This window comes from Muntiacus reevesi, chromosome 1 (assembly GCF_963930625.1).
Source record: "Muntiacus reevesi chromosome 1, mMunRee1.1, whole genome shotgun sequence".
Classification (NCBI taxonomy): domain Eukaryota; kingdom Metazoa; phylum Chordata; class Mammalia; order Artiodactyla; family Cervidae; genus Muntiacus; species Muntiacus reevesi.
The window spans coordinates 133,890,793-133,914,902 of record NC_089249.1 but is presented as its reverse complement, the minus strand read 5'-3'; the positions used below and the strand labels follow the sequence as shown (position 1 = coordinate 133,914,902).

General features: G+C 35.0%; 1 protein-coding gene across 3 annotated transcripts; it reads right to left on the bottom strand.

Moving 5' to 3' along the window:
- Positions 1–4,940: 4,940 nt before the first annotated feature.
- On the bottom strand, positions 4,941–23,616 carry ZRANB2 (zinc finger RANBP2-type containing 2). 3 transcript variants are annotated; one of them, XR_010659753.1, is made up of 11 exons: positions 23,352–23,613; positions 20,807–20,859; positions 20,609–20,717; positions 19,457–19,539; positions 14,301–14,377; positions 13,906–14,040; positions 12,098–12,267; positions 10,498–10,584; positions 8,451–8,609; positions 7,309–7,378; positions 4,941–6,778 (listed from the first exon to the last, which is right to left on the bottom strand). XR_010659753.1 is itself a non-coding variant. In XM_065910945.1 (11 exons), exons 1-10 carry the CDS (start codon positions 23,405–23,407, stop codon positions 7,349–7,351), a joined length of 963 nt encoding a protein of 320 aa, XP_065767017.1. In that variant the 5' UTR covers positions 23,408–23,609; the 3' UTR covers positions 4,941–6,778; positions 7,309–7,348. The 3 variants fall into 3 exon arrangements, 2 of the variants coding, with proteins under 2 accessions (XP_065767017.1, XP_065767014.1); XM_065910945.1 differs by having other exon boundaries at positions 7,309–7,382; positions 23,352–23,609; XM_065910942.1 differs by lacking the exon at positions 7,309–7,378 and having other exon boundaries at positions 23,352–23,616.
- Between the last annotated feature and the right edge of the window lie 494 nt (positions 23,617–24,110).

Below are 24,110 nucleotides of genomic sequence, written 5' to 3'. Positions count from 1 at the left end.
GTTCTAAAAATTTAATACATGACAGTATTTTAATAAACACGAAACCATTTTGACCTCTATTATCTGTTCCTACACAAGAACATGAAAGCTAATTTTTAAATTCATTGCTTACTTTGCAAATGACACACTCCAAAGTACTTAGTTCCAAGAGTTATACATTCTTAAGGAATTCAATTTACCAATTCATAAGCAAACTTGCTTAGGTTGGTATTTTTGCAGAGATATGTTAGGAATAAATCAATAGCTTACTAAAATTCTCTTACTTTCAGAATAATTCTCTGCTTCTGTCCTTAAGAATAGAAAAAGAAACTAAACATTTCAAAACATATACCAGTAAGGCTTGGTTTCCAATCTTCTCTTCAGTTCAGTCGCTCAGTCATATCCGACTCTTTGCGACCCCATGGAAATCTTGTCTTAGCTGTTTACAATAAACCTAAATTGGTGTTTTACCGGGCTTCCCTGCTGGCTCAGATGGTAAAGAATCTGCCTGTTATGCAGGAGACCTGGGTTCAAACCCTGGGTTGGGAAGTTCCTCTGGAGAAGGAACCGGCAACTCACTCCAGTATTCTTGCCTGGAGAATTTCATGGACAAAGGAGCCTGACGGATTACAATCCATGGGGTCACAAAGAGTTGGAGGCAACTGAGTGACTTAACACTTTAAGTTGGCATACATCAAGGACAATAAACAGTGTTTAAGTGCAATTTCTAGATTCTATATGACACTGAAGCATAGCTGGATGAGTAAATGCAAACCTTATTAGCTTGTGATGAAATGGAACTATTAAACTGGAAAAAAAAAAAAAAGTCCAGTTTGGTAACTGGCTATCATATCTTCAGAAAGAACTCCTGCAACCAAATGTTTTTCAGTAAAGAATAAGCATTTATTAGTATTGGAGGAAAAAACTGACTAAACCCTTTAAGAAACATGATATATATTTATTCCCTTGTCAACACTGGGTGCTAGCTATAGAATGCTGAAAGAGCTAGAAATACTAGGTAAAAGACTTTCAAGAAATTCACCTGATCTATGGAAACGCAGGAATCAAGGAAAGCATCTGAGTGTTTTGAATTGAGTCATGAAGAGCAAGTGAAAAAGGGATGGTAATGAGGTGTGTACAGGGCATAGGAAACTTGCACATAGATGGAAATTTATTACAAGTAGTCAGCATGGCTCATGGGGATAGCTATACAGGCTTTGTGCCCAAGTTTGCTGGAACAGGCAGGGGGAAGGGAAAGTGTGGTAGTCACAAACGATTTTAGTTTAATTCTGAAAACCACAGGAAAATTTTTAAACAAGGAAATTACATGAACATAAATAGCTTAAAACCACTCTGAGTACTGAAAGGATAACTACTTGGCTAAATATCATTTAGCAAACACTGTGGAAGACCTCTACAGTATGTCAGAGGGTGAGTGAGTGAGCGTTAGTCGCTCAGTTGTGTCCAACTCTTTGCAACCCCAAAGATTGTAGCCTGCAAGGCTCCTCTGTCCATGGGATTCTCCAAGCAAGAATACTGGAGCGGGTTTCCATTCCCTTCTCCAGACGATCTTCCTGACCCAGGGATGGAACGCAGGTCTCCTGCATTGCAGGCGGATTCTTTACTGTCTGCATATGCCACATACCAGCCTGGAGGCCCAATAACCATTAAGAGCCAACTTTCGTATCTCAGCCCATTAAACCAAAACACTGGTAGCAGGAGTGGAGCATTGTGGGCTTGAGGGTTAAGAACCATTGATTCAAGGTTGCTGCTGCTGCTGCTAAGTCGCTTCAGTAGTATCCGACTCTGAGCGACCCCACAGACGGCAGCCCACCAGGCTCCCCCGTCCCTGGGATTCTCCAGGCAGGAACACTGAAGTGGGTTGCCATTTCCTTCTCCAGTGCATGAAAGTAGCCTATCAGGCTCTTCTGTCCATCGGATTTTCCAGGCAAGGGTTCTGGAGTGGGGTGCCATTGCCTTCTCGGATTCAAGGTTAAGTCAAATTTATTTGAGGTGGGAAGGCAAAAGAGAAATCTAAGAGGATCCTCCACCCTAAGTTACTGATAATGTTGTTTATCAATGTGAAACCTACTAGTTTTGATAGACAGATTACATGGGTAGTAATTAGATATGTTGAAACCGTTAAGACATTTAAAAAGACACAGTAGGCAGTTTAATGGATCTGGTGCTACAGAAAGGGGTGAGTAGGAATACTTGAGTATTACCATACAAAACATCTGAGGCCACGAGTAGGGAGTAATATTCAGTTATTTGCTGTATACTCATACGCTAGTCATAAAAATGTCCAATGTCATACAAGTTCCATGAAGTAAAAATTCAAACTTGGCTCTCTGACTCCAGGGGAAGAGTACAGATAGAAATGAAGTATCACTGCCAAACCCACCAGTGGGATCATACCCATTCACTTCATATTACATTCAGGCCAGAGGTACTCAGTCTCTGATAATGGCACAGAGAACAGATCACAGATGTTTCAGCTTGGGGGTAGCTACAAACTCTTTGTTCTGAGTGTCTGACTAAGGTCTTTAATTATCACTGTTTTCAGGCACTATTCAATGTGGTGCAGTTTATTTCTGACAGCATTATTACTTGGTTCCTTCTTTTTCTAAGGTTTTAAACCACCACTGTATTTTGGATCTCCTCAAACACCACCAAATCTTGAGGCGTCACAAATTAGCTCACCTTATTCATCAGTAAACCTGTCCTTCAAGACTGCTCAAGTCAATTCCTTAGAGTCTGCATCTTCATTCAGACAAGACCGATTTTCTTCCCATGTTAGCAGAGACTTTACTATATGAAAGCAGTTGTCCTACATATACTTTGGCTTCAAATCCAGGTCTTATTCGGTTGAATAATGTATATAGCATTCTTCTTCTTAAGTATATTTTAATTATTCACTTATGTGTAAGTTACCAGTTATTGTTCTTTTCTTATGCTAGTCTGTTTACTTTGCTAAATACAGGCATTTGCAAACTATTAGTTATCACATGTTCATCTTTTAACCACGTGCAATGCTACAACACCCTCTTGTAAGCATCCATGTAGTTCAATGTGGCTGGGAAAAAAAACTGTGTTTACTGGTCTTTCAGTGCCTATGCACTTGGCTCTAATGCCACCTGAATTCATTCTTACTGATATTATATTTAACTGTCAAGGCTCCTACTTAAGGTCAAAGCTATCACCATTACCAAGGTGTAGATTTTATTCCCTCACCTACCTGATGATAAACCTCCCTCTCCAACAATTCTTCCTTCCTTCCCTTTCTCCATCATCTACCAGAACAGAGGCAAGTCAAAGGTTAAGAGTCAATCTGAAAAGGACACTCAATAGCCAAAGTTGGAACAGTTTGAGCAGAAAACAACACAGCATTCAACTATGACTTAAAGAATAAATATGCAGAAGTCCATACAAGTGTAAACAAATAGGAGACAAATCTAAAAGTGAATTCAAATATGCCTAGACAGCCTTTTCCCACAGGGGGGTGGAATTTAATTCTCCCCATCCCTACTCTGAAGGTGAGCTACACTTAGTGACTTGCTGACAAAGAATGAAGTAGATTAAGGGGGAAAAAACTGAACTACAACAGTGATTTCAGGCAATTCCTGTGAGAAGAGCACTTTTCTTCTGTGGTATCTGCTCTGAAACTCACAAACTCAGTCTAATTACAAGAAAAACCAGACAAACTCAGAATGAGGGACATTCTAAAGGATACCCAGTCAGTAATCCTCTTAAGTTATCAAAGGCAAGGAAAGAATGACAACCTGTCAGACCAGAGGAGACTGGAGACATAAGAGAAACAAGTGGAAGTGTAAAGTAGCACCTTGGATTAGAGTAATGGAAAAACACTGAAATTCAAATAAAGCCTGGACTGTAAGTATAGTAACATATCAATGCTGGTTTCTTAGTTTTGACAAAATCACAGGGTAATATGCTAATGACGGTGCAAACTGGGTGGGAGTATGTGGGAACTCTGTTCAACCTTTGCAACTCTTCTGTAAATTTAAAGTTATTTCAAAATAGTATGTCTACTTATCCACCTACTTATAAAAGACTGAAATTAACACCTTATTAAATCAAATTAAAAAAAATCTATTTTGACTTAACATTTATCTCCTCAAACAGGTTATTTGGTTGTTACTAGAGGTAATATTGATATCTTCCATGAGACTTGGGGGTGAATCACCATTAAGCCACTCCTGTAGTTCCCTTGGGCAAATTTTAATTTCTTTAAACTGTAATCTTTGTTTGTAAAACATGGGATGATAAACAATAGTATGTAAAGATGACAGGAAGAATTAGCCAGGAAATCAGTATTATATACCTTCAACTGTCTTTAAATAAAACTCCATTGTTTTCCAGAAATAAAACTTTTTCCAGTTTAGGAAAGCTAACAAGTTACTTCTATTAAAAAACAAAACATGTAACAATTATGTCAACATTGTTAGGGCAGAAGAGAGAAATTTCATACCTTCTTACCAGCATCTATTAAAACAGCACTGGCTGTGGAAGCCAAATATCAAGAAGATATGAGGAAAAAAAAAATCAGTTTTACCTTGGTACGTGTGCCTAGAGAGTGTTATGCTTACAGCTTACTCTGGACTTGGAATCTGTTGACAATACCAACTATTCAATATTATTTAGATAAAAGGATTCTAAATAGAAATTTAAGAACACTTAGCAGTTAAAAAAAGAGTTAAAACACTTAGCACTTGTTAAGTGCTAAGAAGCACACTATGACATGTTATTTGCCACATGGAGTAAGATATGTTCTGGTACAGAGTGTTCAACTAGTTTGGGTACTGTTTAAAAAAAGTCAAAAATTGCTGAGTGACAAAGGTTACAGTGATCATGGCTTTGGCATGTTTTGAACATAGGGAGTCTAAAATGCACAATCAAAAGTAATAAACCAGACTGCAAATAGTTTAAAAATGAACATTAAATCAGAGCTTAAAAATTCTAATTTATTTCTAACAAACACCACTTGATGCTTGACTCACAAGCTTTATTTACATTTGTCTACAGCATCATTTCCTTACGAAATATACTAGTACAGCTTAAACCAAATAAAATCATAATCATTCGAATTGTCTGTAAACTACTATTAGCTAAATTTTAACCTTGCATTTGCTTATTAGTACAGTCAAAGTTTTAAATACAGAAAGCACAAGAATAAACCAACGATAACATGTAGAATCTAGAAGATCATGTGGGCAATTTAGAAGGTGGACTTTCAAGAAGTCTGAGGCACAATTACAAGAGAGTAAAAGTTCTTGTGCAACCTACAGTAAATGTAGCAAAAAAAAATTTAAGACATAAAAAAAGCAGGGGAAGTTCACTGTAAAAATATTATCAAAATATTTCTACATAAGCTATTTTGCGTTCATCTTTAGATAAACTGAAGAGAAAAATCACTCATTTAAAATAAAGAACATATGTAATTTTGATCTGTCTACTAAGTACCTTAAAACATTTTAATTTTCAGTTGTAGTAGACATTAATGTTAAGGAAAAACAAACAAAAAACAAAAACAAAAAATGTGGGTACTGATTCCCATGCACAAAAAGTTCCCAAGCACATCTGTCAATTTCCCTTAATATACTTACCTTGCATCGTCACTGAAGATACTGTTAAGAGAAGCCTTTTTTGAAAACCAGAAGACAAAACAGAGCTCAAATGACCAGGTTTTGAGAAATAAAACAAATCTTGAAAGTATTTTAAGCCATAAGTAGCTTCAAGTGAATAGGAGCAATTATTTCTGCTTATGTCAAATGAGGAAATAAGCATTTGTTACTCAGAAGAAAATTTTATGCAGTGTTTAAACACCACAAAGCAAATGTTCATTTAAATTCATGTCTTTTCTCTGTTGGTCTTATACCCAAAGAGAAATATATTTCAAAAGCTTTCTTCAATTTATTCGTTAACTAGGATTTAATTTTGTCTACCCTATTGTGTGATAACTGAATTTTTAAAAGGTATCACACAAAGCTTCTAAAAACATTAAACACTTTCATATGTTTTTCTCATCAACCACATTAGTAGAGATGAACTGCTAGGCATTCTTGTTCAAAATCACTGTGTCAGAAAAGCAGAAACTAATATCTTTCTCCTCTGTAATTCACAAAATTTTTCTGTATCAACCTTGGTGGTGCAAAAAGTAAAACTGGATAGAGACAATGATTCTAAGGCACCCTTAACATAGGGAATTTCAAAATAAAGAAGTTTCTAGTTAGCTGTTTAACACTCTGTTAAACTTTTTCTAATAAGAATCACTTTGACACAAGTTAACAAGCAGGCTGAGTCCTTTCCCCAGATTAACATAAACAGATCGTTTCCAACTACTTTACCACAGTCTCGCCTCCATGCCCAAAGTCCAGACAAGCCTAGATAATGCTCATATTTGGAGATGAGAAAAACAAGAGTTTAAATTAGAAAACAAAGTACTTTGTTATAGCTGAGATGTTATAGCTTAAAAAAAGGAAATGGTTGTAAATAATGAATGACAAACAAAGCATCTATTTTGGTACATCATGGCTTAAAATACTATTTACTTTTAATTTCACAAATAAACACAGCTGTATTGTTCTGAAAAGCAATGAAAGGCATGCACCCCTACTAGCAGATTTAGCACTTCTGACCAAGTAAGACACCAACTTCTTAAAAATATGCTTCATGCATTATATTGGACTTTTTTTTTAAGATGTAAATTTTAATACATTATTTCTTTTTTGAACTTGAACGGGAACCAGAATGGGATGATCCAGAAGGTGACCTGTGGTGCCTGTAAGACATAATGGAGAAAACAGGTAATCTGGTAAGCTGGAGCTGAATATCAACTTCATTTATATGACTTTGAGAATATGAAAAATTAAACCTCATTAAACTGGCAAAAGGAATAATTAAAATCTAAGATATAAACTTATACACATAAAATTAACTAGTATTTAACTTTGGATATGAGCCCAGTAGCAGTGCAACCATAATTTAAAAATCCCTTAAGATATAGCCACCTCTCAATTATTTAAGGCAATGAAGGAAAGCCTTGCAAAATTGTATATAACTACAGATTAATACAACAAAGGCATATAAACTGGGTAATGGTAGTGTGACTAAATCATTCTCTCTGATAAACTGTACATAGTGTGGTAGGGCTATATATGTAAAATAGATATAGCAAGGCTTCTGACTGTGTATGCAAATATATATCCATAAATAATTATGTTTTGGAAATCTAGGTCGCACAAGATGACTGTACAATTAAGTTACAGGATTATATTCATGCAGCTAGTATGAATAAGTCAATATATCAACCTGGGTAAAGTAGTGGTGTTCCGAGGGGTTGGCCCTGGGCTCAGGGTTGTTTAGTGTTTTCACCAATCACCTGGCTTATGGAATAGAGAACATGTTCATTAAGTTTAGATGACAACAAACTAGGGGGATTATATGTGGCTAAGATAAAAATTTACAGAAGTGGTAAAAAAGCAACAGAATGATTCATAAAGTACGGAGTAATTTTTTTTTTAACAAAGGAATAAATGCGCAGAAATGAAACTAGCTGTGTGTAACCTTAATAGCTACACTTCAAAATGGGAAGACGCAAAACCAATCATCATGTACAAGAAGAGATAACCCTAGCACTGAACATAGCAAAAATCAGATTTTATCTAATCCTTACTTTTCACAAGCTGAAGGGATATAAAAATTTGCAAAGATTATTAAGGAAGCCATTAAAATGACCATATAATTAGACACTGAGGAAAAAAAGAGAATAATGATGAAACTGAATAATCAATTAGTCTGCGGCAGAAAAGGCTGACAGATGACACACTCTCCAAATTTTAAAAATATCAACACAGGTAAAGTAATCTAGTAAAGATCTTTTTCAACAAAAAAGGAATTCGGACTGAAAGATAAAAATGTATTAGCTATAAGAACAATTTCTTTATAAAGGGAACAAAAACAACAATTTGTTGTGGAAATGTATTTATACATATTTAAATAAGGACAGACTTCCAATTTTAAATGTAAGAGTTAATTTTCTTATTAGATGCCCTAGAATCCTACAGTTTTTAATATTTAATGTAAAATCGATAGCATAAATTAATACTTATAAAAATCAACCTCTAAATTCTATCAACACACAGCTTCTGAATTAGAAACTTAAAGAGACAGAAATAACCGAGAGTTGGCTATAATAATTATATATGAAAATAAAAATTTAAACAATAAAATAATCAGAGAGTGGAAGAGAGTAGTTTGATCTACTTTTCTAAACAACCTGATTAAAACACAGAGTAAACAAAGCAATTAATCTGTTTTTTGAAGTTCAAAGTTGAAGAGTTTAAAGTGGGTAACAAAGGAGATAATGAAAATCTAATTCTTGACTAAGAAGTTCAGTTAATCTATTAAACACACTTAAGAACACCCATTCTTATTTCTACAGAAACCCAAACCTTTCAGGTGACCGTGATCTTGTTCGTCTTTTTTTGCGATCACCAGATGAAGAAGATCTAGAACGACTTCTCTTTCTGTTCCTCTCAGGAGATGATGATGAACTTGAGTAAGATCTTTTTCGTGGGGAAGAAGAACCCCTGTGGGACCTGGAGCTGGATCTTCATTGATTGAGAAACAAATCAAACATTTCATTAAAAGAAGAAATGAGGCAGATGGTTTAGTTTCTAGCTCCAAAAATAAACAATTTATAGCTATAAAAATTTTATAAGAAAGAATACTTACTGCTTACTCAACAGAAGACTTCTGGTTCAACCATGAAATCAATTCTATTTAATTTAACTTCATCACTAGATAAGTGCTCACTACTTTAATTAAAAACTAGTTTAATGTATTAAAGTAGAATCTTAAATTCGTTTTCTAAAATTTAAAGGCTTTCATTTTAAAGTATAAGTAGCAAAACTAACAGGTAAGCATTTGTATAACTTAATGTCTAGAAACTATATCCCTCCATTTGGGGAAAATATATGTATCATACAACTTCCTGAAGAAAATAATAACAGTTTTTTGTGGAATTAAGCAACTTATTAGTTAAGTTGCTTTAGTAAAAGCAGGAATACGGGGACAAAATGACATAAAACAGTAGCTATTAAATCATTAACTATTCAAAGAAAAATAAAGTAACTTTAAAACTTGATTAACAATATTTGTTTTTATGAAGGATTACTATCCATGAAGTATGAAGTGTTGACATTCACATGTTTCAGGTAGAGGTAAATGTGCAAATGTTTAAATACAGTATTTCTTCATTTACATATTTTGGTTGAAGTAATTTAGCTCAAACTTCCCAAAAAATTCACCTTTGGGCTTAAAATAAAATCAGAAAGCCCAAAAGGAGAATTCTTTGGAAAGTTATAAGCAATGGAAAAAATGTTTGAAAAGAATATGAAGGCTGTTCTGTAAACCTTAAAGTGCTTCCCAAAGGAACTAGGACTTAAGGATCTTCACCTAAGAAGCACTCAAATAAAAGAACTGAAACATTGATAATACATAATAACAATAATCTAACTTTCTCTCTATCATAATAACTTAATACAAGTGTGTATATCATTCTTTTTTCCTTCACGTTACCAAATTGTAGTTGTCCTCTAATGCTACAGATCTGGCTCTAAAATAAGCTATTAAGCAATTCTTTTTACCAACTAGCTAACACTACACCTCAGTGTAATTCCACTTAAGTGGAATTTTAGTTGTTTTCTTATTCATGTTAGATGTCTTTAATAGATCAACAAATTAAATTAAAAAGAATGGCATCATATTTTGACCAAGTCGAGAAAAAACTTCAAGAGACTAAAAGCTGGTTTCTCACTTGCTTCTTTACAAATTATTTTTCCCTCTGTAGTGCTAACTAAATGCAACCTGAAGTTAACCTGAAGTTAACAAGAATGCTTCAAGATGACATCCTACCTAAACTACCAACCGACTTCTTAATTTGTGGAATTTAAGGAGTGTCTATACTTCTTACACACTATACACACTGTGTATAATATTCCGTGTTATATTACAGAGAAGTGAAAATAAAACCCACTTTATCTGATGTAAATTACAGAATTATTTCTGTAAATACTGAAACTGCCTTGCAAAACTGTGTTGAGGAAGTTATTTTTCTTTCTTTTAAACATGAGGTAAACTTTTTCTTTTTATCTGCATACTTATTGTAACTACTACTGCAAAATAACTTTAGTGAGTAGGCATCTGGTGATAAAGCTTGGCTGCATCTTCCCATTTCATCACATTTTAGCACAAAAATAGCAAACCTTGCACAATGCAAAATAACCACCTTAATTCAATCATGGGAATGTCTTGGCACACTGCTGGCAATGGAGACATCTCATGGTGAGAAAATTAAGCTGAGGCAAGTGCATTAGTTTTCTAATGCTAAAATAAAATTGACAAATAGAAGCAAAATAAGAGGAAAAAAAGCAACGCCTTCTGCAGCCTTTAAATATTTTCTCTCTCTGCTTTACAGAGAGATGCTACCTCATTCACCTTGATTTCGACCCACGAGATCTCGAACGTTCTCTGGAACTGGAACGAGATCTTGACTGCGAACTGGAAGAACTTCTTGAACGCGACCTGGAACAACATGGAAGGATATTTTTTTCCAGGACCATTTAATTAAGCTTTGTGATATGAACACGGAAAGAAAAATATGCATTAGGTTTCATTTTCATATAATAACTATTTGGGATAAATATTTTCAAAATACAGCATTTTAAGGTTCACTTAAAACTTTTATTCTGTAGTAACAATTATGCCAAAACTTAAACTAATTATTTTTGAAAATAATCAACTACTTTCCAAGTTCATGGGGTCACAAAGAGTTGGACACGACTTAGCAAGACTGAACAACTTTCCAAGTTTGACAAGATTTCTTTAAAAACGCCTTTAAGACTGTACAGATAAAAACATTATCACTTTATTAATATTGAATACTTTTTGTTCACAAATACTTAAAAGTAACCTGGGAGGAACTGACACATTCAGGAATATAGCAGTTTATATTTAACTTGAAATCTTTCTATTTTCTTGGTCATTAGCTAGCATAAAGCTTCAATACTGACATGGGTATGTTTTTAACCTGTATGTTTCCTGTCTACTCAAAGATTTGAGAATTAAAGGGAAACTACACTGACAATCCTGTCACCGTTTTAGGAAATTATTGAAAAATGACAGGAAATACGGTCCACTTGCATTTAAAAAGTTAACAAATTAATTTCATTTAGTAATTTAATTTATACTTAATTTGTTCCTGAAAATAACAATATGAAGAAAAACGTTAATTTTTACCTTAAAAGTATCTTTATAATTACCGTTTAAAGTTTTTAGGCTTCACAAGAACTCAAAAATTACCTAAGTACTTAGCTAATATTTTATTCCTAATACAGTTGAAATTCATTGCACACAGTTTCATTTAACTAAATAGGAGTTCTTCAACGGAATTTTGCTTACATAAAGTGTTGCTTTTTCTCAACTAATACTTCATTTTTATTGTTGACTACACAATCAGTGACTTTTTATTAAAACTTTACATTATACTAACAAAATAATATGCAAGTACAACACAAATTAAATCCTCTAATTTATTCCTGGACAGCTCTAAAGTATGAGCATTAGGATAATAGAATACAGCCAAATTTCCCCTGTATTCAGAATACCTATGCCCAATAAAATGCTGTGTAATGAGCAGCAGTTCAATTAATGCCTAGAAAATTTCTGTTCTAGTGTTTAAAATCATCAGGGGAAATATAAATCTTCTTTATTTACTCTGAGTTTTCTGAATGTAAAATTATCTCTTTAGATAACTAAGTATCTATAAATAATGATTTAACTGAATTTTTAGAGTCTACTTTAATAAAAGGCATGGTGTTAAACTGGACTAAGGAAGTTTCATACTAAAATTTTGTATTTCTGAAATACTCGACAAAACTTCATGGCACTAAGACAGAAAAAATGATCTTTTAAATGATAACCTGAATGAAAACTCTAAAATAAAGGTAAAGTTTAGTTAAGAAAAACAAAATTTATAAGTAAAGAAGTTAGATACTGACATTTTGACTGGTGTTACCCTTGACCTGTACCCGTTTACCTGGACCTAGACCTTGAACTGGAGGGGGAGGATGAGCGTGATGAAGATCGTGAATGTGAAGACCGAGATTTTGAGCGACTTCGTCTGTTAGATTTCTTTTTATTACTATCTTCTTCTTCACTGGCATCAAGATTATATTTTGAGAGATCAGCATCATCTTCATCCTCATCCTAACAAAAATTCAGAATCAATTATATTTAGACCTCGAGATATCAATGTTATCTACTAGGAACAATGAATAGTTCTATGTAATGGACATCTTCATATGAACATATTTTATCACTAACATCTCAACAAATTCACTCTCAATCCTGAAATCTGACTACATTCCTGATTTGAGCTAAAGAGACTTAATGACTGTCTCAGACATTTCAAAGACATAAATGTAGAAGTCACACTCATTTTCTTTTTCACATAATGTATTAACCATATAAACTGTCAAGAATTTTCAGTTTTATTCCCTTAAAAGTTCTTAAATGCATCTCCTTTAAGACTTAGTTCAGAACTTCCCTCCTTTCTCTAGTGTCAGGGAATGTTTGACGGGAGGATTCCTACGTGCTGTCTCTCATGAGTCCTTTGTCACTCTTCAAGCGGAACAGCACGCTGCTCCCAGGGACTGAGGTCATTGAGTGAGGCAGGCTTGGGTCTCCTTTAGTAAACATTCTCCTTAGGACAAAACAGCTTAGTCTCCTTCCCCTTTCTTGAGATATGGATTGTGTCCTGACCTTGTGACTAACATTACCCCTTGTTCCCTTGGTAACGGTTGCTGTACATTTGGTTTTCTGATCTCTATCATTCCCGAAAGAAGTTTCTTATACTGTAGCCTATATATACTCAGAAAAATCATTAAAGCACCTTTGCTCCATCAGAGCTTAGGTCCCCGGGTCTTTTTTGTCTCTCTTTCTCTCTCTCTTTCTCCCTTTCTCTTTCTCTCTTTCACTTTCTTATCGTCGACTCCGTACCACCAGGTTACGGTCCATTAAAGGACCCCAACACTCTAGTACACCCTTTCAGGAAGTCTAACTATGGGAATTCATCCTGCCTCCCCAGTATCTCAGTATGTTGACAGTCATCTCTAAAACACAGATCAGGTAAATAGACCTCCAACTTGTTCCATATTATTTCATCTCATTTGTTTATTTCTCAAACTTGTTCCATATTGTTTTATGTGCATCCGAGGGCCTCCTATGCTCAGACCTCAAAGCACCCTTAATTTGGATCTATTCATCCATAAAATTTTACACTCAGGCCCCACAGAATAAACATCACCAGACCTGATGTGTTTGCTGGCCCCCTTATTACCCTCTCCCCTCTGCTCTAACCACACTAGTCCATGTATGATTTTTTGGATGTTGCTGGCTTGTTTCCTACTATGGGAAACTATTTGCTGTTCTCACTGCCCTAAAAATACTCTGATCCCAGCCCTTATAGCAGGCTCCTTCGTATCACTCTATCACTCAAGTCTCAATACAAATTTCACTGTCTCAGAAAGCCCCCATTCACTGAAACCAAAGTAACTCTTCTAATGATCTGCTATCACATCATGCATCTTCACAATATTATTGCTATTTATATTGTTTATGTCTTTTCCTCTCTGTAATTTAAGTTAAGAGAAGCATGGTTCTGTCTCAGTCACTATTGTATATCTCAAGTCAGAATAATGCTTGGCAAAACAGATCAAAATTTTTGTGAAAACAAATGATGACATTGTAGAACACATCTTCAACATAAGCCAAAGGTTCTCAGAGACATTCATATGCCATAGCTTGAACAAGACAAAGGGGAAATACGATAAGGAAATAAGTTACCTCATCTAATTTATATTTAGAAAGATCTTCATCCTCATCCTCTTCTTCTCCCTCAGATTCTTTATCTTCAACTTCTTTTAAAATAGATGCAGGACCAACTGCCTTCCCTCTGTATTTTTTCTTCTTACGTCCAAACTAGAGAAAAAGTTTCAAGATATCTCTATTAGCTCGAAGTATTAAAACGCTTTTTCCTAAGAAATTACTGTTATATATTTAGGTGTCAACATGTATTTTTAAGTCAATTATGATTTCCAACAAAATGATAAACTGCTGTAAAAGACTTAACATGTACTTACAAAAATGAGATACATTTAGTATTTTCTTTTTACATTTAAGATATTTTCTAACATGTTTCTCTAAGTTGCATTCAACCTACACACTAATGTATACTTTACCTCATCATATTCACCATCAGACTCTTCTCTTTCTATGTATTCAACATTTTCTCTTTCATTAAAACCTCCACCATATCCTAAGGAAGGGGGAGCAGAAATTGTTATGATAATTCACCAAAATCACCTACAAGTAATACAAAAAAAAAAAAAACCCAAAATCTTATCAAAGACATCTGTTTATCCCTTTAATAAATTATTGGTCTCAAAAAAAAGTATCACTACAGAGAACAGCCTCAAAGTTGGATATAGCTGGAAAAGTCCCATGGCTACAATTTTAGCTCTTCTCAATTTCAAAATGTCCTGCCTGTATGATTTCAGTAATACATGGAATATATGGATGGAAAACATCTCCTTAAACATCTGCTGTAACCAAGTTTTAAAATGACTTTCCTCTGTGATTTTAATCATAATTCTTTTGGGAGAAGTGGGCTCAGTAAGAACTAAAAATCAAATTTCACTGTTTACTAGTTAAAAATAGCTTGAAATCTTTTGATACACTGAAATTCTGCTGGGCTAAAATACAGTTAAAGCTTGGAAAATAACTATATAATGGCAAATATAATGACACAACAAAGAACATAAAAATTGGTTTTAAATACACAGTCAAAAGTCACTCAGTTTTTCTGAAGAAGCCAGTAAACTTTTCAACTGAAAATATTCTAATAAAGACCAGTCAAGATCAACAAACCATTATTATTTACTGTCACAGCTACTATCTACAATTTAGACTGACAGATCTCTGACATAGGCTTAACAAAGATCGGAAGAAGAAAGTGAGTTAGTTTTAGAGAAAATGAGATGAGGACTTCTGAAAGCTATCTCACTGAAAAAAATAAAGGAGTTAAGAGTAACATAACCTAACTACCTCACATATTTCAGAACAGTACCAGCACACAGAGTGATTCCCAGATTTACGGATTTAGTGAGTCAGCAAAATGTTAAATTTATAGACAAAAAAAGCATTTTTTAAAAATTTAAGATTTGTGACTTTAAATCTGTCAGTCACAGGCATTAAAAAACTCATCACGTACCCTCTCATCATTTCCTAAGAGCCACAAATGAACAGTAGAGAGGATGTTAAGTGTCCCAGTAAAATAATGCAATAAAATTAACTCACTTAAAAAAATCCCACATTAATGCAGTGTCCTTTTTTTACCTCACTATATTCTGTACCGGTGAAAACCTCAATATATCAGTGTCTATCCTCAGAATACTTGATATCATCCCTTTTTTCCTCTTCCTACCTTGTTCCAGAGACAAAATAGACTCCAACTGTAATATATAAGAATTTCCCCGTTTCTATGCATATGAAACAAAAGTGAAGTGTTTTAAATATCAATAACAATTTTTCCACAGTGAAATCCTGGCTCTAGTTTTTCAGAGTATCAAATATTAAAAAAAAAAAATCAAGTACAACTAGGTATATGCTCATCTCAAGAAAATACCTCAGGGATTTCCTTGGTGGTCTAGTGACTAAGATTCCATGTTTCCAAAGCAGGGGCCCAGTTTCAGTCCCTGGTCAGGGAACTAGATCCTACATGCCGCAACTAAAAGCTTCCATGCTACTATAAGCTAAAATACATCCCGCATGCCAAAATGAAGATCAAAGATCCTGCACGCTGCGAGTAAGACTTAATAATTTTAAAAAAGAAAAAGTTCCTATTCAATGTTAATTTGAGGCGATAAATGCTGTAGAAAACTATAATTCAACAATATAGTTTCTTGGCTCTAGATATATATGTAATATCATGGCAGTATGTCATGAGACGTAAGAGATGTAATAGTAAAGACTTAAACCTCACAATACTTTGAAGCAGGTAAAAAATTAATGCAAAATGATTCACATAAGAAAAAAGGGGAAAAAAATTATACAACAGGATGACTATAAGCCAATAGTACAGAAAAACTAGACTGTTTATATGTGGGAATGTAAACATATTAAAGCACTACTATTTAAAATCAGTAGGCTTTCAGTAAAGTTTCTTGGCCAGTCAGTAATCTCAAAGTAAAATAATGGTAAGGCAAATATGGGGAGCCAAAGAATCAATTATACCAAGATTTAAAAAGCAAACATGTAGGTAGTTTTGCATAGGTGTGTAAGTAAAATTACTGCAAAATAAGCGTGATAGCAAACACAAAGCTGTTTTCATGTTTTCTCACACAGTCATAGAAGAACCTAAATAATCTGCTAACAATACATTATTAAGGTATGTTGTATGAGTCCATACAACAAATACACCTCATGAAGTCTTTCTATGTGGAAAGTCAGTAGCTATATCATTAAAAAAAAAAAAAAAGCCTTTCGCATCATCTCCACTGAAAAACAAGGGAGAGGAATAACTAGCTAATTTATGTGTGTTTCCCTCACTCTACTGGTTTGAAGCTTTCAGGGAATATTGTAAAAACTGGTCTACTTGCTTCCATGCTTGCCACTCCCACCCTCTTTTTCTATAAACCAGTAATGTTTAAAAATTAGACATGTCAATCCCTTGTTAAAAATTGTTATTTCCCATTATATTTAAAATAAAATAAAACTTCTTTCTATGATTTACATGGCCTTTGCCTATTTCTCAAGTGTTTTCTGGAGCTGCTAGGAATTCACCCAATATGCTAAATTCTTTCAAGTGTCAGGGCCTGATTCATATAAGCTGTTTGCTTTTGCTTGGAATGATCTCTCAACTAGCTAACTTTCACGTCGCAGCCTAAACATTGCTCTCTTGAAGACTTCATTAATTTTTGCCTTTACATTTCTATTTTGCTTAACCCAAGTATTTCCCTGCATCGTGCCCAATGGCCAATAAATATTTCCTCAATTCTATAGTCAATATTTGAGTAAAGAAAACACCACAGTTCTGGCATCATTTAAAGAATGAATTTTGTAAAAGGCTTTATGATACAGTTTATATGAAACAAGCAACCTCTACAGATTTTTAGCAAGTGTTAAAATAAAAATATTACCTTAAGATTTGTCTCAAAAAATGTAAAATGTAAGCAAAGATCAGTAAAGGATCAAACAGATTTAAAATAGGCCTGAATTAGGGTTGTGACAATGGAAGTGAAGAGAGAAAAGGGGATGAATGTAACATGTGCTTCAAAGGAAGAACTGAGACACTACTTTGAAAATTCTGAGAATCTGTATTTTGATTAATCAGCAAAGAGAACAAATAAAAAGACAAACTAGACAGTAACAGTATATTAGTTCATATCTTCAACAATGACGGGCTAAGACAACTACTTATATCAAGGGAATTGGGAAAGGGTCAGGACACACAAAAAATGGGTAAAGGAAAATGAGAAGGTTATTAAACTTTGACAACTTCAGTTGTTAAGATTTTAGCTCTTGCATTAACGAAACTTTTAAATGAGGAATCGGAAAACAGGTCAAAGAGAATGTGAATAAATAAAAGGCTTCTGGAGACTACAATTCTTATAACTGTTAAGCTTCTGGACTTTTTCCTAAAAGCAATCAAAACAACATGTTTTAAACAAATGGAGTTTTAATTTAGAACAAAGAACTCCTGGCTGTGTGGGAAATGTGTATATCAATAAGGTGGCTGTTTTTTTCCCCCAAGAAACAAGATAAAGTGGTATCTCTGCTTAGGGTAATGATGCAGAAGACTTTTGGGGGAACAGGAGAGATGAAGGAGTTATTAAGAAGGATGTCTAAGTTTCTGGTTTATGTAACAAGCATAAGGTGGGTGGTACCAATCATGAGAAAGAGATCACTAGAAGAGGGCCAGGTCCTGGGGGAAAATCACAAATTCAGTTTAGATATAATGAGTTTGACATTTACAAAGTGATGATGAATAGGCAGCTGAATATACAGGTCAAAGAAGTCTGAGCTAGAGACATAAATTTGGTTATCATGGTGTGCCAATGCTTAAACTTAGGTCTTCAAGAAAATGCCCAGAAAACAGAGCAAAAAAGAGAGCTTAGGAATTGGACCTAGAAGAAAGCCAACCTTCTGTGACCATGAAAATACAATAAAAAGGAAACAGAATAACCAACCAGAGGGGTGTATGTGTGTATTGGGGGTGTGTGTGTGTGTTAAGATTAAAAAAAAGGGGGGGGGGGTGATACAAAAGTTAAAGAGGTAAGAGAAGGAAAAAAAGGTCTTATTAAAAGGCCTTAATCTATAGACAGTGCAACTGTCTATAAAGTCAGGGAAGAAAAGGAAACAGGGAAGTAGTTTATTAAGTCTAGGTCTGATAAGGTGACTAATGTATCAACAGAAGGAAGCCTTTGACTGTACAAGTTGTTGAATGACAAAATCAGATGTGAAGTATACTGATAATGTGTTTGTGCTAACTGATGATAATGGGAAACTACATTCTATCAGGTAAATATTTTCACCCCACTACTGACAACACACAGAGGCTTCCCTGGAGGCTCAGACGGTAAAGAATCTGCCTGCAATGCAAGAGACCTGGCTTCAGTCCCTAGATGAGAGAGATCCACTGGAGAAAGGAATGGCAATCCACTCCAGAATTCTTGCCTGGAGAATTCTATGGACAGAGGAGCCTAGCCGGCTACAGTCCATGGGGTCACAAGGAGTTGGACAAGATTGAGAGACTAAAAATGCTGACATTGCAATGACTGACAACACATAGAGTCAATGATGGGTTAATTTAGACCAATGGTGACCAAATACCATCTAAAACACCTGCAAATTTTTGGGACCCACCACCAAAGAGCTTTGCCAGCTGTTTAGGAATCTGGATTTTCAGTTTCTCAAATGATTCTAATGCATGGCTAACTTTCAGAATTATTGCCTAAACTTTAGACAAATACTTTAAAAGGTGCCCCATGTTTGTTTTTGTCATACTAGGAAATCAAATGAATGAAAAAATGGTATTATCCTGTCATTATTAATAACAAACATTTAGACTAGCAAAGGACAGAAAGGAATAAAGCATTTCTAAAACTATCCTAATGTTCGACTATTTGTTAGGATAGTTTCCTCATGCTCTACTTTGTAAACTGTGAAATTACCATACAAAAGACGACTCTCTGGATGAGAGAAAAAAAAGTCAAAGTAAAAAATATAAGAGCAGAATAAACAATCCTCACTTACTGTGCTCTTATGAAGTGATATAATTATCAATTTCAATGTTTAGTTGTTTTAAAATCATTTAGTTGGAATGAGTGACTCTTACCTGTTCTTTCTTCCAGTTTAGCATACTTCGGAGTATTACACATGTTACACTCTGATCTTCTGGCCCAATTCACATTACTGCAACTTTAAAAGTGAAAAGTATCAAATCAGTAGATTATAACATAAGACAAATAGTAAATTTCAAAATATTTAAGAATTTTAAAATAAAAAGTAGAGTGAACTCACTACCATCAAGAAAAGTTTACTAAGGATGCTACAAAGGAAATGTAGCAATGTACTTTTTCTGAGAAGAGAGTATGGTTAGAACAGACTGAACTACTTAAGCAGAGAAGCAAAAGCTATATAGTATGAAGAATGCCTCTGTCTTTTTATGAGAACTCAATTAGAAATTATATCTACAGAGATTCTGCTGTCTTGCGGGGGGAGGGGGAATACCACTTTAAATGAAATGTTCTATTAATTTTCCAGTCTCCAAATTCACCTCAGGAGTAAGGTTATACCCTGCAAATAAAGTTAAAATTTTTTCTTTTCTCCTGCAGAATCAGTTCATGAACTGGATCCCAAATTCAGTGACTTAAATCTGTTGCTGGAAAATTATTTAATACTAATTGAGTATTTTTAAGACCAGAAATTTGTGTAAGACCCTCTTCTGATTCAGTCCTTTCATGTGTATTTAATTCATCTGCTTAAGGGAAAAGATGGATATTGGAAAAATCAATATAGCATGTGAAAATCAGAAATATTAAGAAACCTAATTAGGAATAATTATCTATAGGACGCAATTTATGATTCTAAAATTACTGTGCAAACAGACAAAATATATTTCATGATATATTCCACACTAATGATAAGGGCTAAAAGTTTTCGAGATTTTTCAAAAATAGGACAAAATAGGTTTTTAGTGCTTTTAAATACCCATCTCTCTTCTTTTTAAATGTTAGCTCATCTTGGGCATCTATTTACAGGTATACATTATTCATCTTACTAACAACTAACATTAACATTAAAAATAAAATTGAAAAGTTCTTTATACTTAAATATCAGATACAGAATGAATAATAATGAACAGATCTTTGATTTAAAGTCTACTGTGGCTTATCAATGTGACTAGAAAGAGTAGATAGTATTAACAAGTAGTGGCTACATACATTATTATGGGGAAAAAGTCAGGATGATCATTTAAAACACATACGTTTTACACTGCCAGTCATTAGCACTAAATAAGCCTCGGCTCTTTTCTGCGAGTGTCTTTCCTATTTCAGTGCCCCCTGCTTTCATCATCTTAGCCTCAGTTGTTTTCTCTGAAAATAGAAAAATGCAGAATGAATCTGGGAAAATAAAGAAATGGTCTGTATAAACAGCCTTAACAGAAGGTTCCTTAAGTGCTTACCTCGACCACATCTATTACAGCTAGTTCTTCTAGCAAAGTTTACATTTCCACATCTGAAAATAAAGCAAAAAATACTTAGACACGTATTAAACTTACGTAATTTTAAAGATTCTATTACACAGTTTTTTTTAATGTGTCCTCCCTATATACCTGGGTCCAGAACTTCTATTTCTCTTTTCATGTTAATATCAATGCTAACTACAAAAAACAAAACAAAACAAAAAACCCCCCACAATTTAGGTGGAAAAAATACAAGATTTGAAGTTACAAGTCACGGATAAGAAATTCCAATCTCTCAATTACCAACTATGTGATTCTGGTAAGTCACTTAAGGATCTCTGCCTCAGTGTTCTCATATTGGCACACATCATTAAGTACAATAAAATACCCTTACAAAGTTTAAGTGAGATGTGAGTCCACTTGAACAATTACTGATGAAGCACCAGGGAGTTCAAAAGATTTAAAGTAACTCTCAGTATAGAAAATAAGATTATACAAAATTTTGTTAAGAATTATTTAATACAAAATCCTAAAGGTGAACCAAGGGGGAGAAAATGAGTAAGTCAGAAATGGCTTCATGGATCTTAATAATACCCGCTTGTTAGAAACAGAAGGTGGGATGGTAAAAAGACAAAAGAAAATTATGACAAAATAGAAATAGGTTCAATAATTAAAAGAAAACTCAATTTTGAGGGTATCTATCAAACCTCTGAAACCTAGTTGGAAAACTACAACCAACAAAGTCAACACATCAAGTAACATATTGTAACTTTATGCTGATACTAAAACAAAAAACAAGGGTTCATGAACATGGTTTTTATAGTGCATCTGCAAATCATAAAAGCATGCTAAATGCTCTGAATAACATGTAAAGCTTAAACTTTAAAAAGTTGATTTCTTTTTTTTTTTTTTAGGTATTATACTAGAATGAAATAAAGATGCGAAGTATGGAAGAGACACTCAACTGAAGCACACCAATAACTTTTAGGTCATTCCCCCCACCCCAACCCCAATAAAGAATATCCTTTACGACTCCAATAAGCATTGGAAATACATTCTGAAAATGTTTTCTGTATTTATATACATTGTAGAAGTTAGTCTGTTCATATATTTGTAACTGAACTGAAATGCATTCTTTTAGAAAAACCTTCAAATATCTGAGTATATTGTCTTTAATGACACTGTCAAAAGCACATTATTCTACAAGTGACCAACAACACAAAGTCAGTTGTTTGTTCTACTCAAAATTGACTTGATACCCTTCACGTAATTGTAATCTTTATGTAATCGAGAAACATCAACTTTTTATGTAAAGAAGCACGATGCTTCCTTTCAGTTCAGTTGCTCAATCCTGTCTCTTTGTGACCCCAAGGACTGCAGCCTGCCAGGTTTCATTTAAATTGCTCAAAATATGCATGGAAGACAAATGCTGCGGAAATAAGCCCTTAATCTTCTTTGACATTTGATTCTAAAACTAATATTCATAGTTATTGATTGATGAGTATTTGCTACATCTTATTGCTCCACAGAATCTATGCTATACCATTTTAAGGGGGATCATCTGTTTTTTTTTTAAGCAAAGTTAAATAACCTAGGTAAAGTTATATAAGCAATAGGATTGGAATTAATTTTCAAAGTTTTCACTGTTTACCATCAGGAACTCTATATGCCATCTGTGGCTTGCTTACAGACAAGCATTCTGAAGTTTTTATTGGAACACGAGATGCGCATTCTTTTTTTTTTTTGGACAATTACTTTCCATAATAATTTTTGTATATCTCCAAATAGATACACCTACTTAAACACCCGCCAATAAAAATCTTCCTAAACAATTTAATAAAGGACACTGGTTTCAGCAGAGCCACTAAAACACGTGCTTCTTTGAAGCAGGCACTCTCCAGGGCTGAGCAGGCAAAAACACAGACCTCATGTGTTTCGGTTCTAAAGAGGCGAAAGGTTCAATTCTTGTAGGGAAATTAAAGACCAATAAAGAAAAGGGGAAAAAAAAAAAGCCAGAATTCCTCCAACCAAAGAGGTTAGCGTTCGGGACGAAAAACTAAAAACAATACGGAAAGAAAGTTTAAATTAAATAAGACAACAGCAAAATGAACTAGGTGAAGCAACAAATGAGTTCAAGAAAGCAACGTTTTCAGAACAAGAGTCAAGTTCTGCAGGGAAAAGTCACGTGGGGGAGATCCGACACCGAGCTGGCCTCCACCGGGGAGGTTTCCTTATCGCAGAAACCTGGCCGGGGGTGGGGTGGGGTGGGGAGTGAGGAAAAGTAGCGGCCATCTCCCTCCCCAAACAACCGGCTGCCTTGGAGAGAGATAATCGAGGAGACGCTGAAGACCTAATCAAAAGAAAGGCTCTTAAAGACCTCATCGTGAGGAGACTAAGAGCCTCCTTCCCGCCCGGGAGCCGGCAGCTCTCCTCCACCACACGGATGACGGCATCAGCGACCGTAAAAACGGAAAATGCCCAGTCGACTCGAGAAAGCCTCCAACGACCAACCCCCCCTCAAACTCGGGACCCTTCACGAACTCACTTTTTGTCCGGGCAAATCCAGTCACCGTCACTGACTCTGAAATTCTTGGTCGACATCTTGGACGCCGCCACCACAACCACCCGCAGCTACGTCTTCACAGGAGGGAGCGGGCCAGGGACTTTTGGCGATCCGGGGCTGTCCTCACAACGCCTGATTGCTTTTCAACACTGCGACAGGGTTTGACAGTGCGATCACTCGGCCTAGATTGAGTTTGAACGTTATTGTCCAGAAAATGATGCCTGTGAGATTTTTTTTCTGGCCGAAAGAGTTATAATGAAAATATATTCTCTAGGACTAAACTAACAGGCGCCACCAGGACAGCCCAGGCGGGAGGCCTTCGTGGCACTAGATGGCTCCGAGAGCCCCCTACAGGCGGGAGGACCTGAAAGGAAAGTACTTCCGCTCAGATGGGCGGGGCTAGGGAGGTGGGGGGCGGAAGTGACTATGACACTCCGGGGTTGGCAAAGGCGGCTTTCGCTAATCGGTTGGGGTGTAGCGGACTTTACCCGTTTTTTGGAAAAGTGATTTTAATAAAGGCTCGAGAACTCTGTTCTTTCACCATGCACAGAGGATATCTTTTAAAACATATTGTTTTGGGGTACGTAAATAGATGTAACAGATAAGCAATATACACTTGGGAACTGAGCAATAATTTTGAAACTAGGTTGCCACTATAGTTAAAAGACCTGTCTTTTTCCCCATTCCATTCGCTTGCTTTCCTCCAGAGGTAACACTTGTATTTTGGGTTTATTCCTTTGC

What these genes read in the sequence shown, in the direction of transcription:
- ZRANB2 (XM_065910942.1), bottom strand. Translation starts at nt 23,407, where the DNA reads ATGTCGACCAAGAATTTCAGAGTCAGTGACGGTGACTGGATTTGCCCG. An exon ending in CTGTAATAGATGTGGTCGAG is followed by an intron (nt 20,718 to 20,806) that starts GTAAGCACTTAA and finishes TTCTATTTTCAG; the next exon opens with AGAAAACAACTGAGGCTAAG. An exon ending in TAAACTGGAAGAAAGAACAG is followed by an intron (nt 14,378 to 19,456) that starts GTAAGAGTCACT and finishes CCCCTTCCTTAG; the next exon opens with GATATGGTGGAGGTTTTAAT.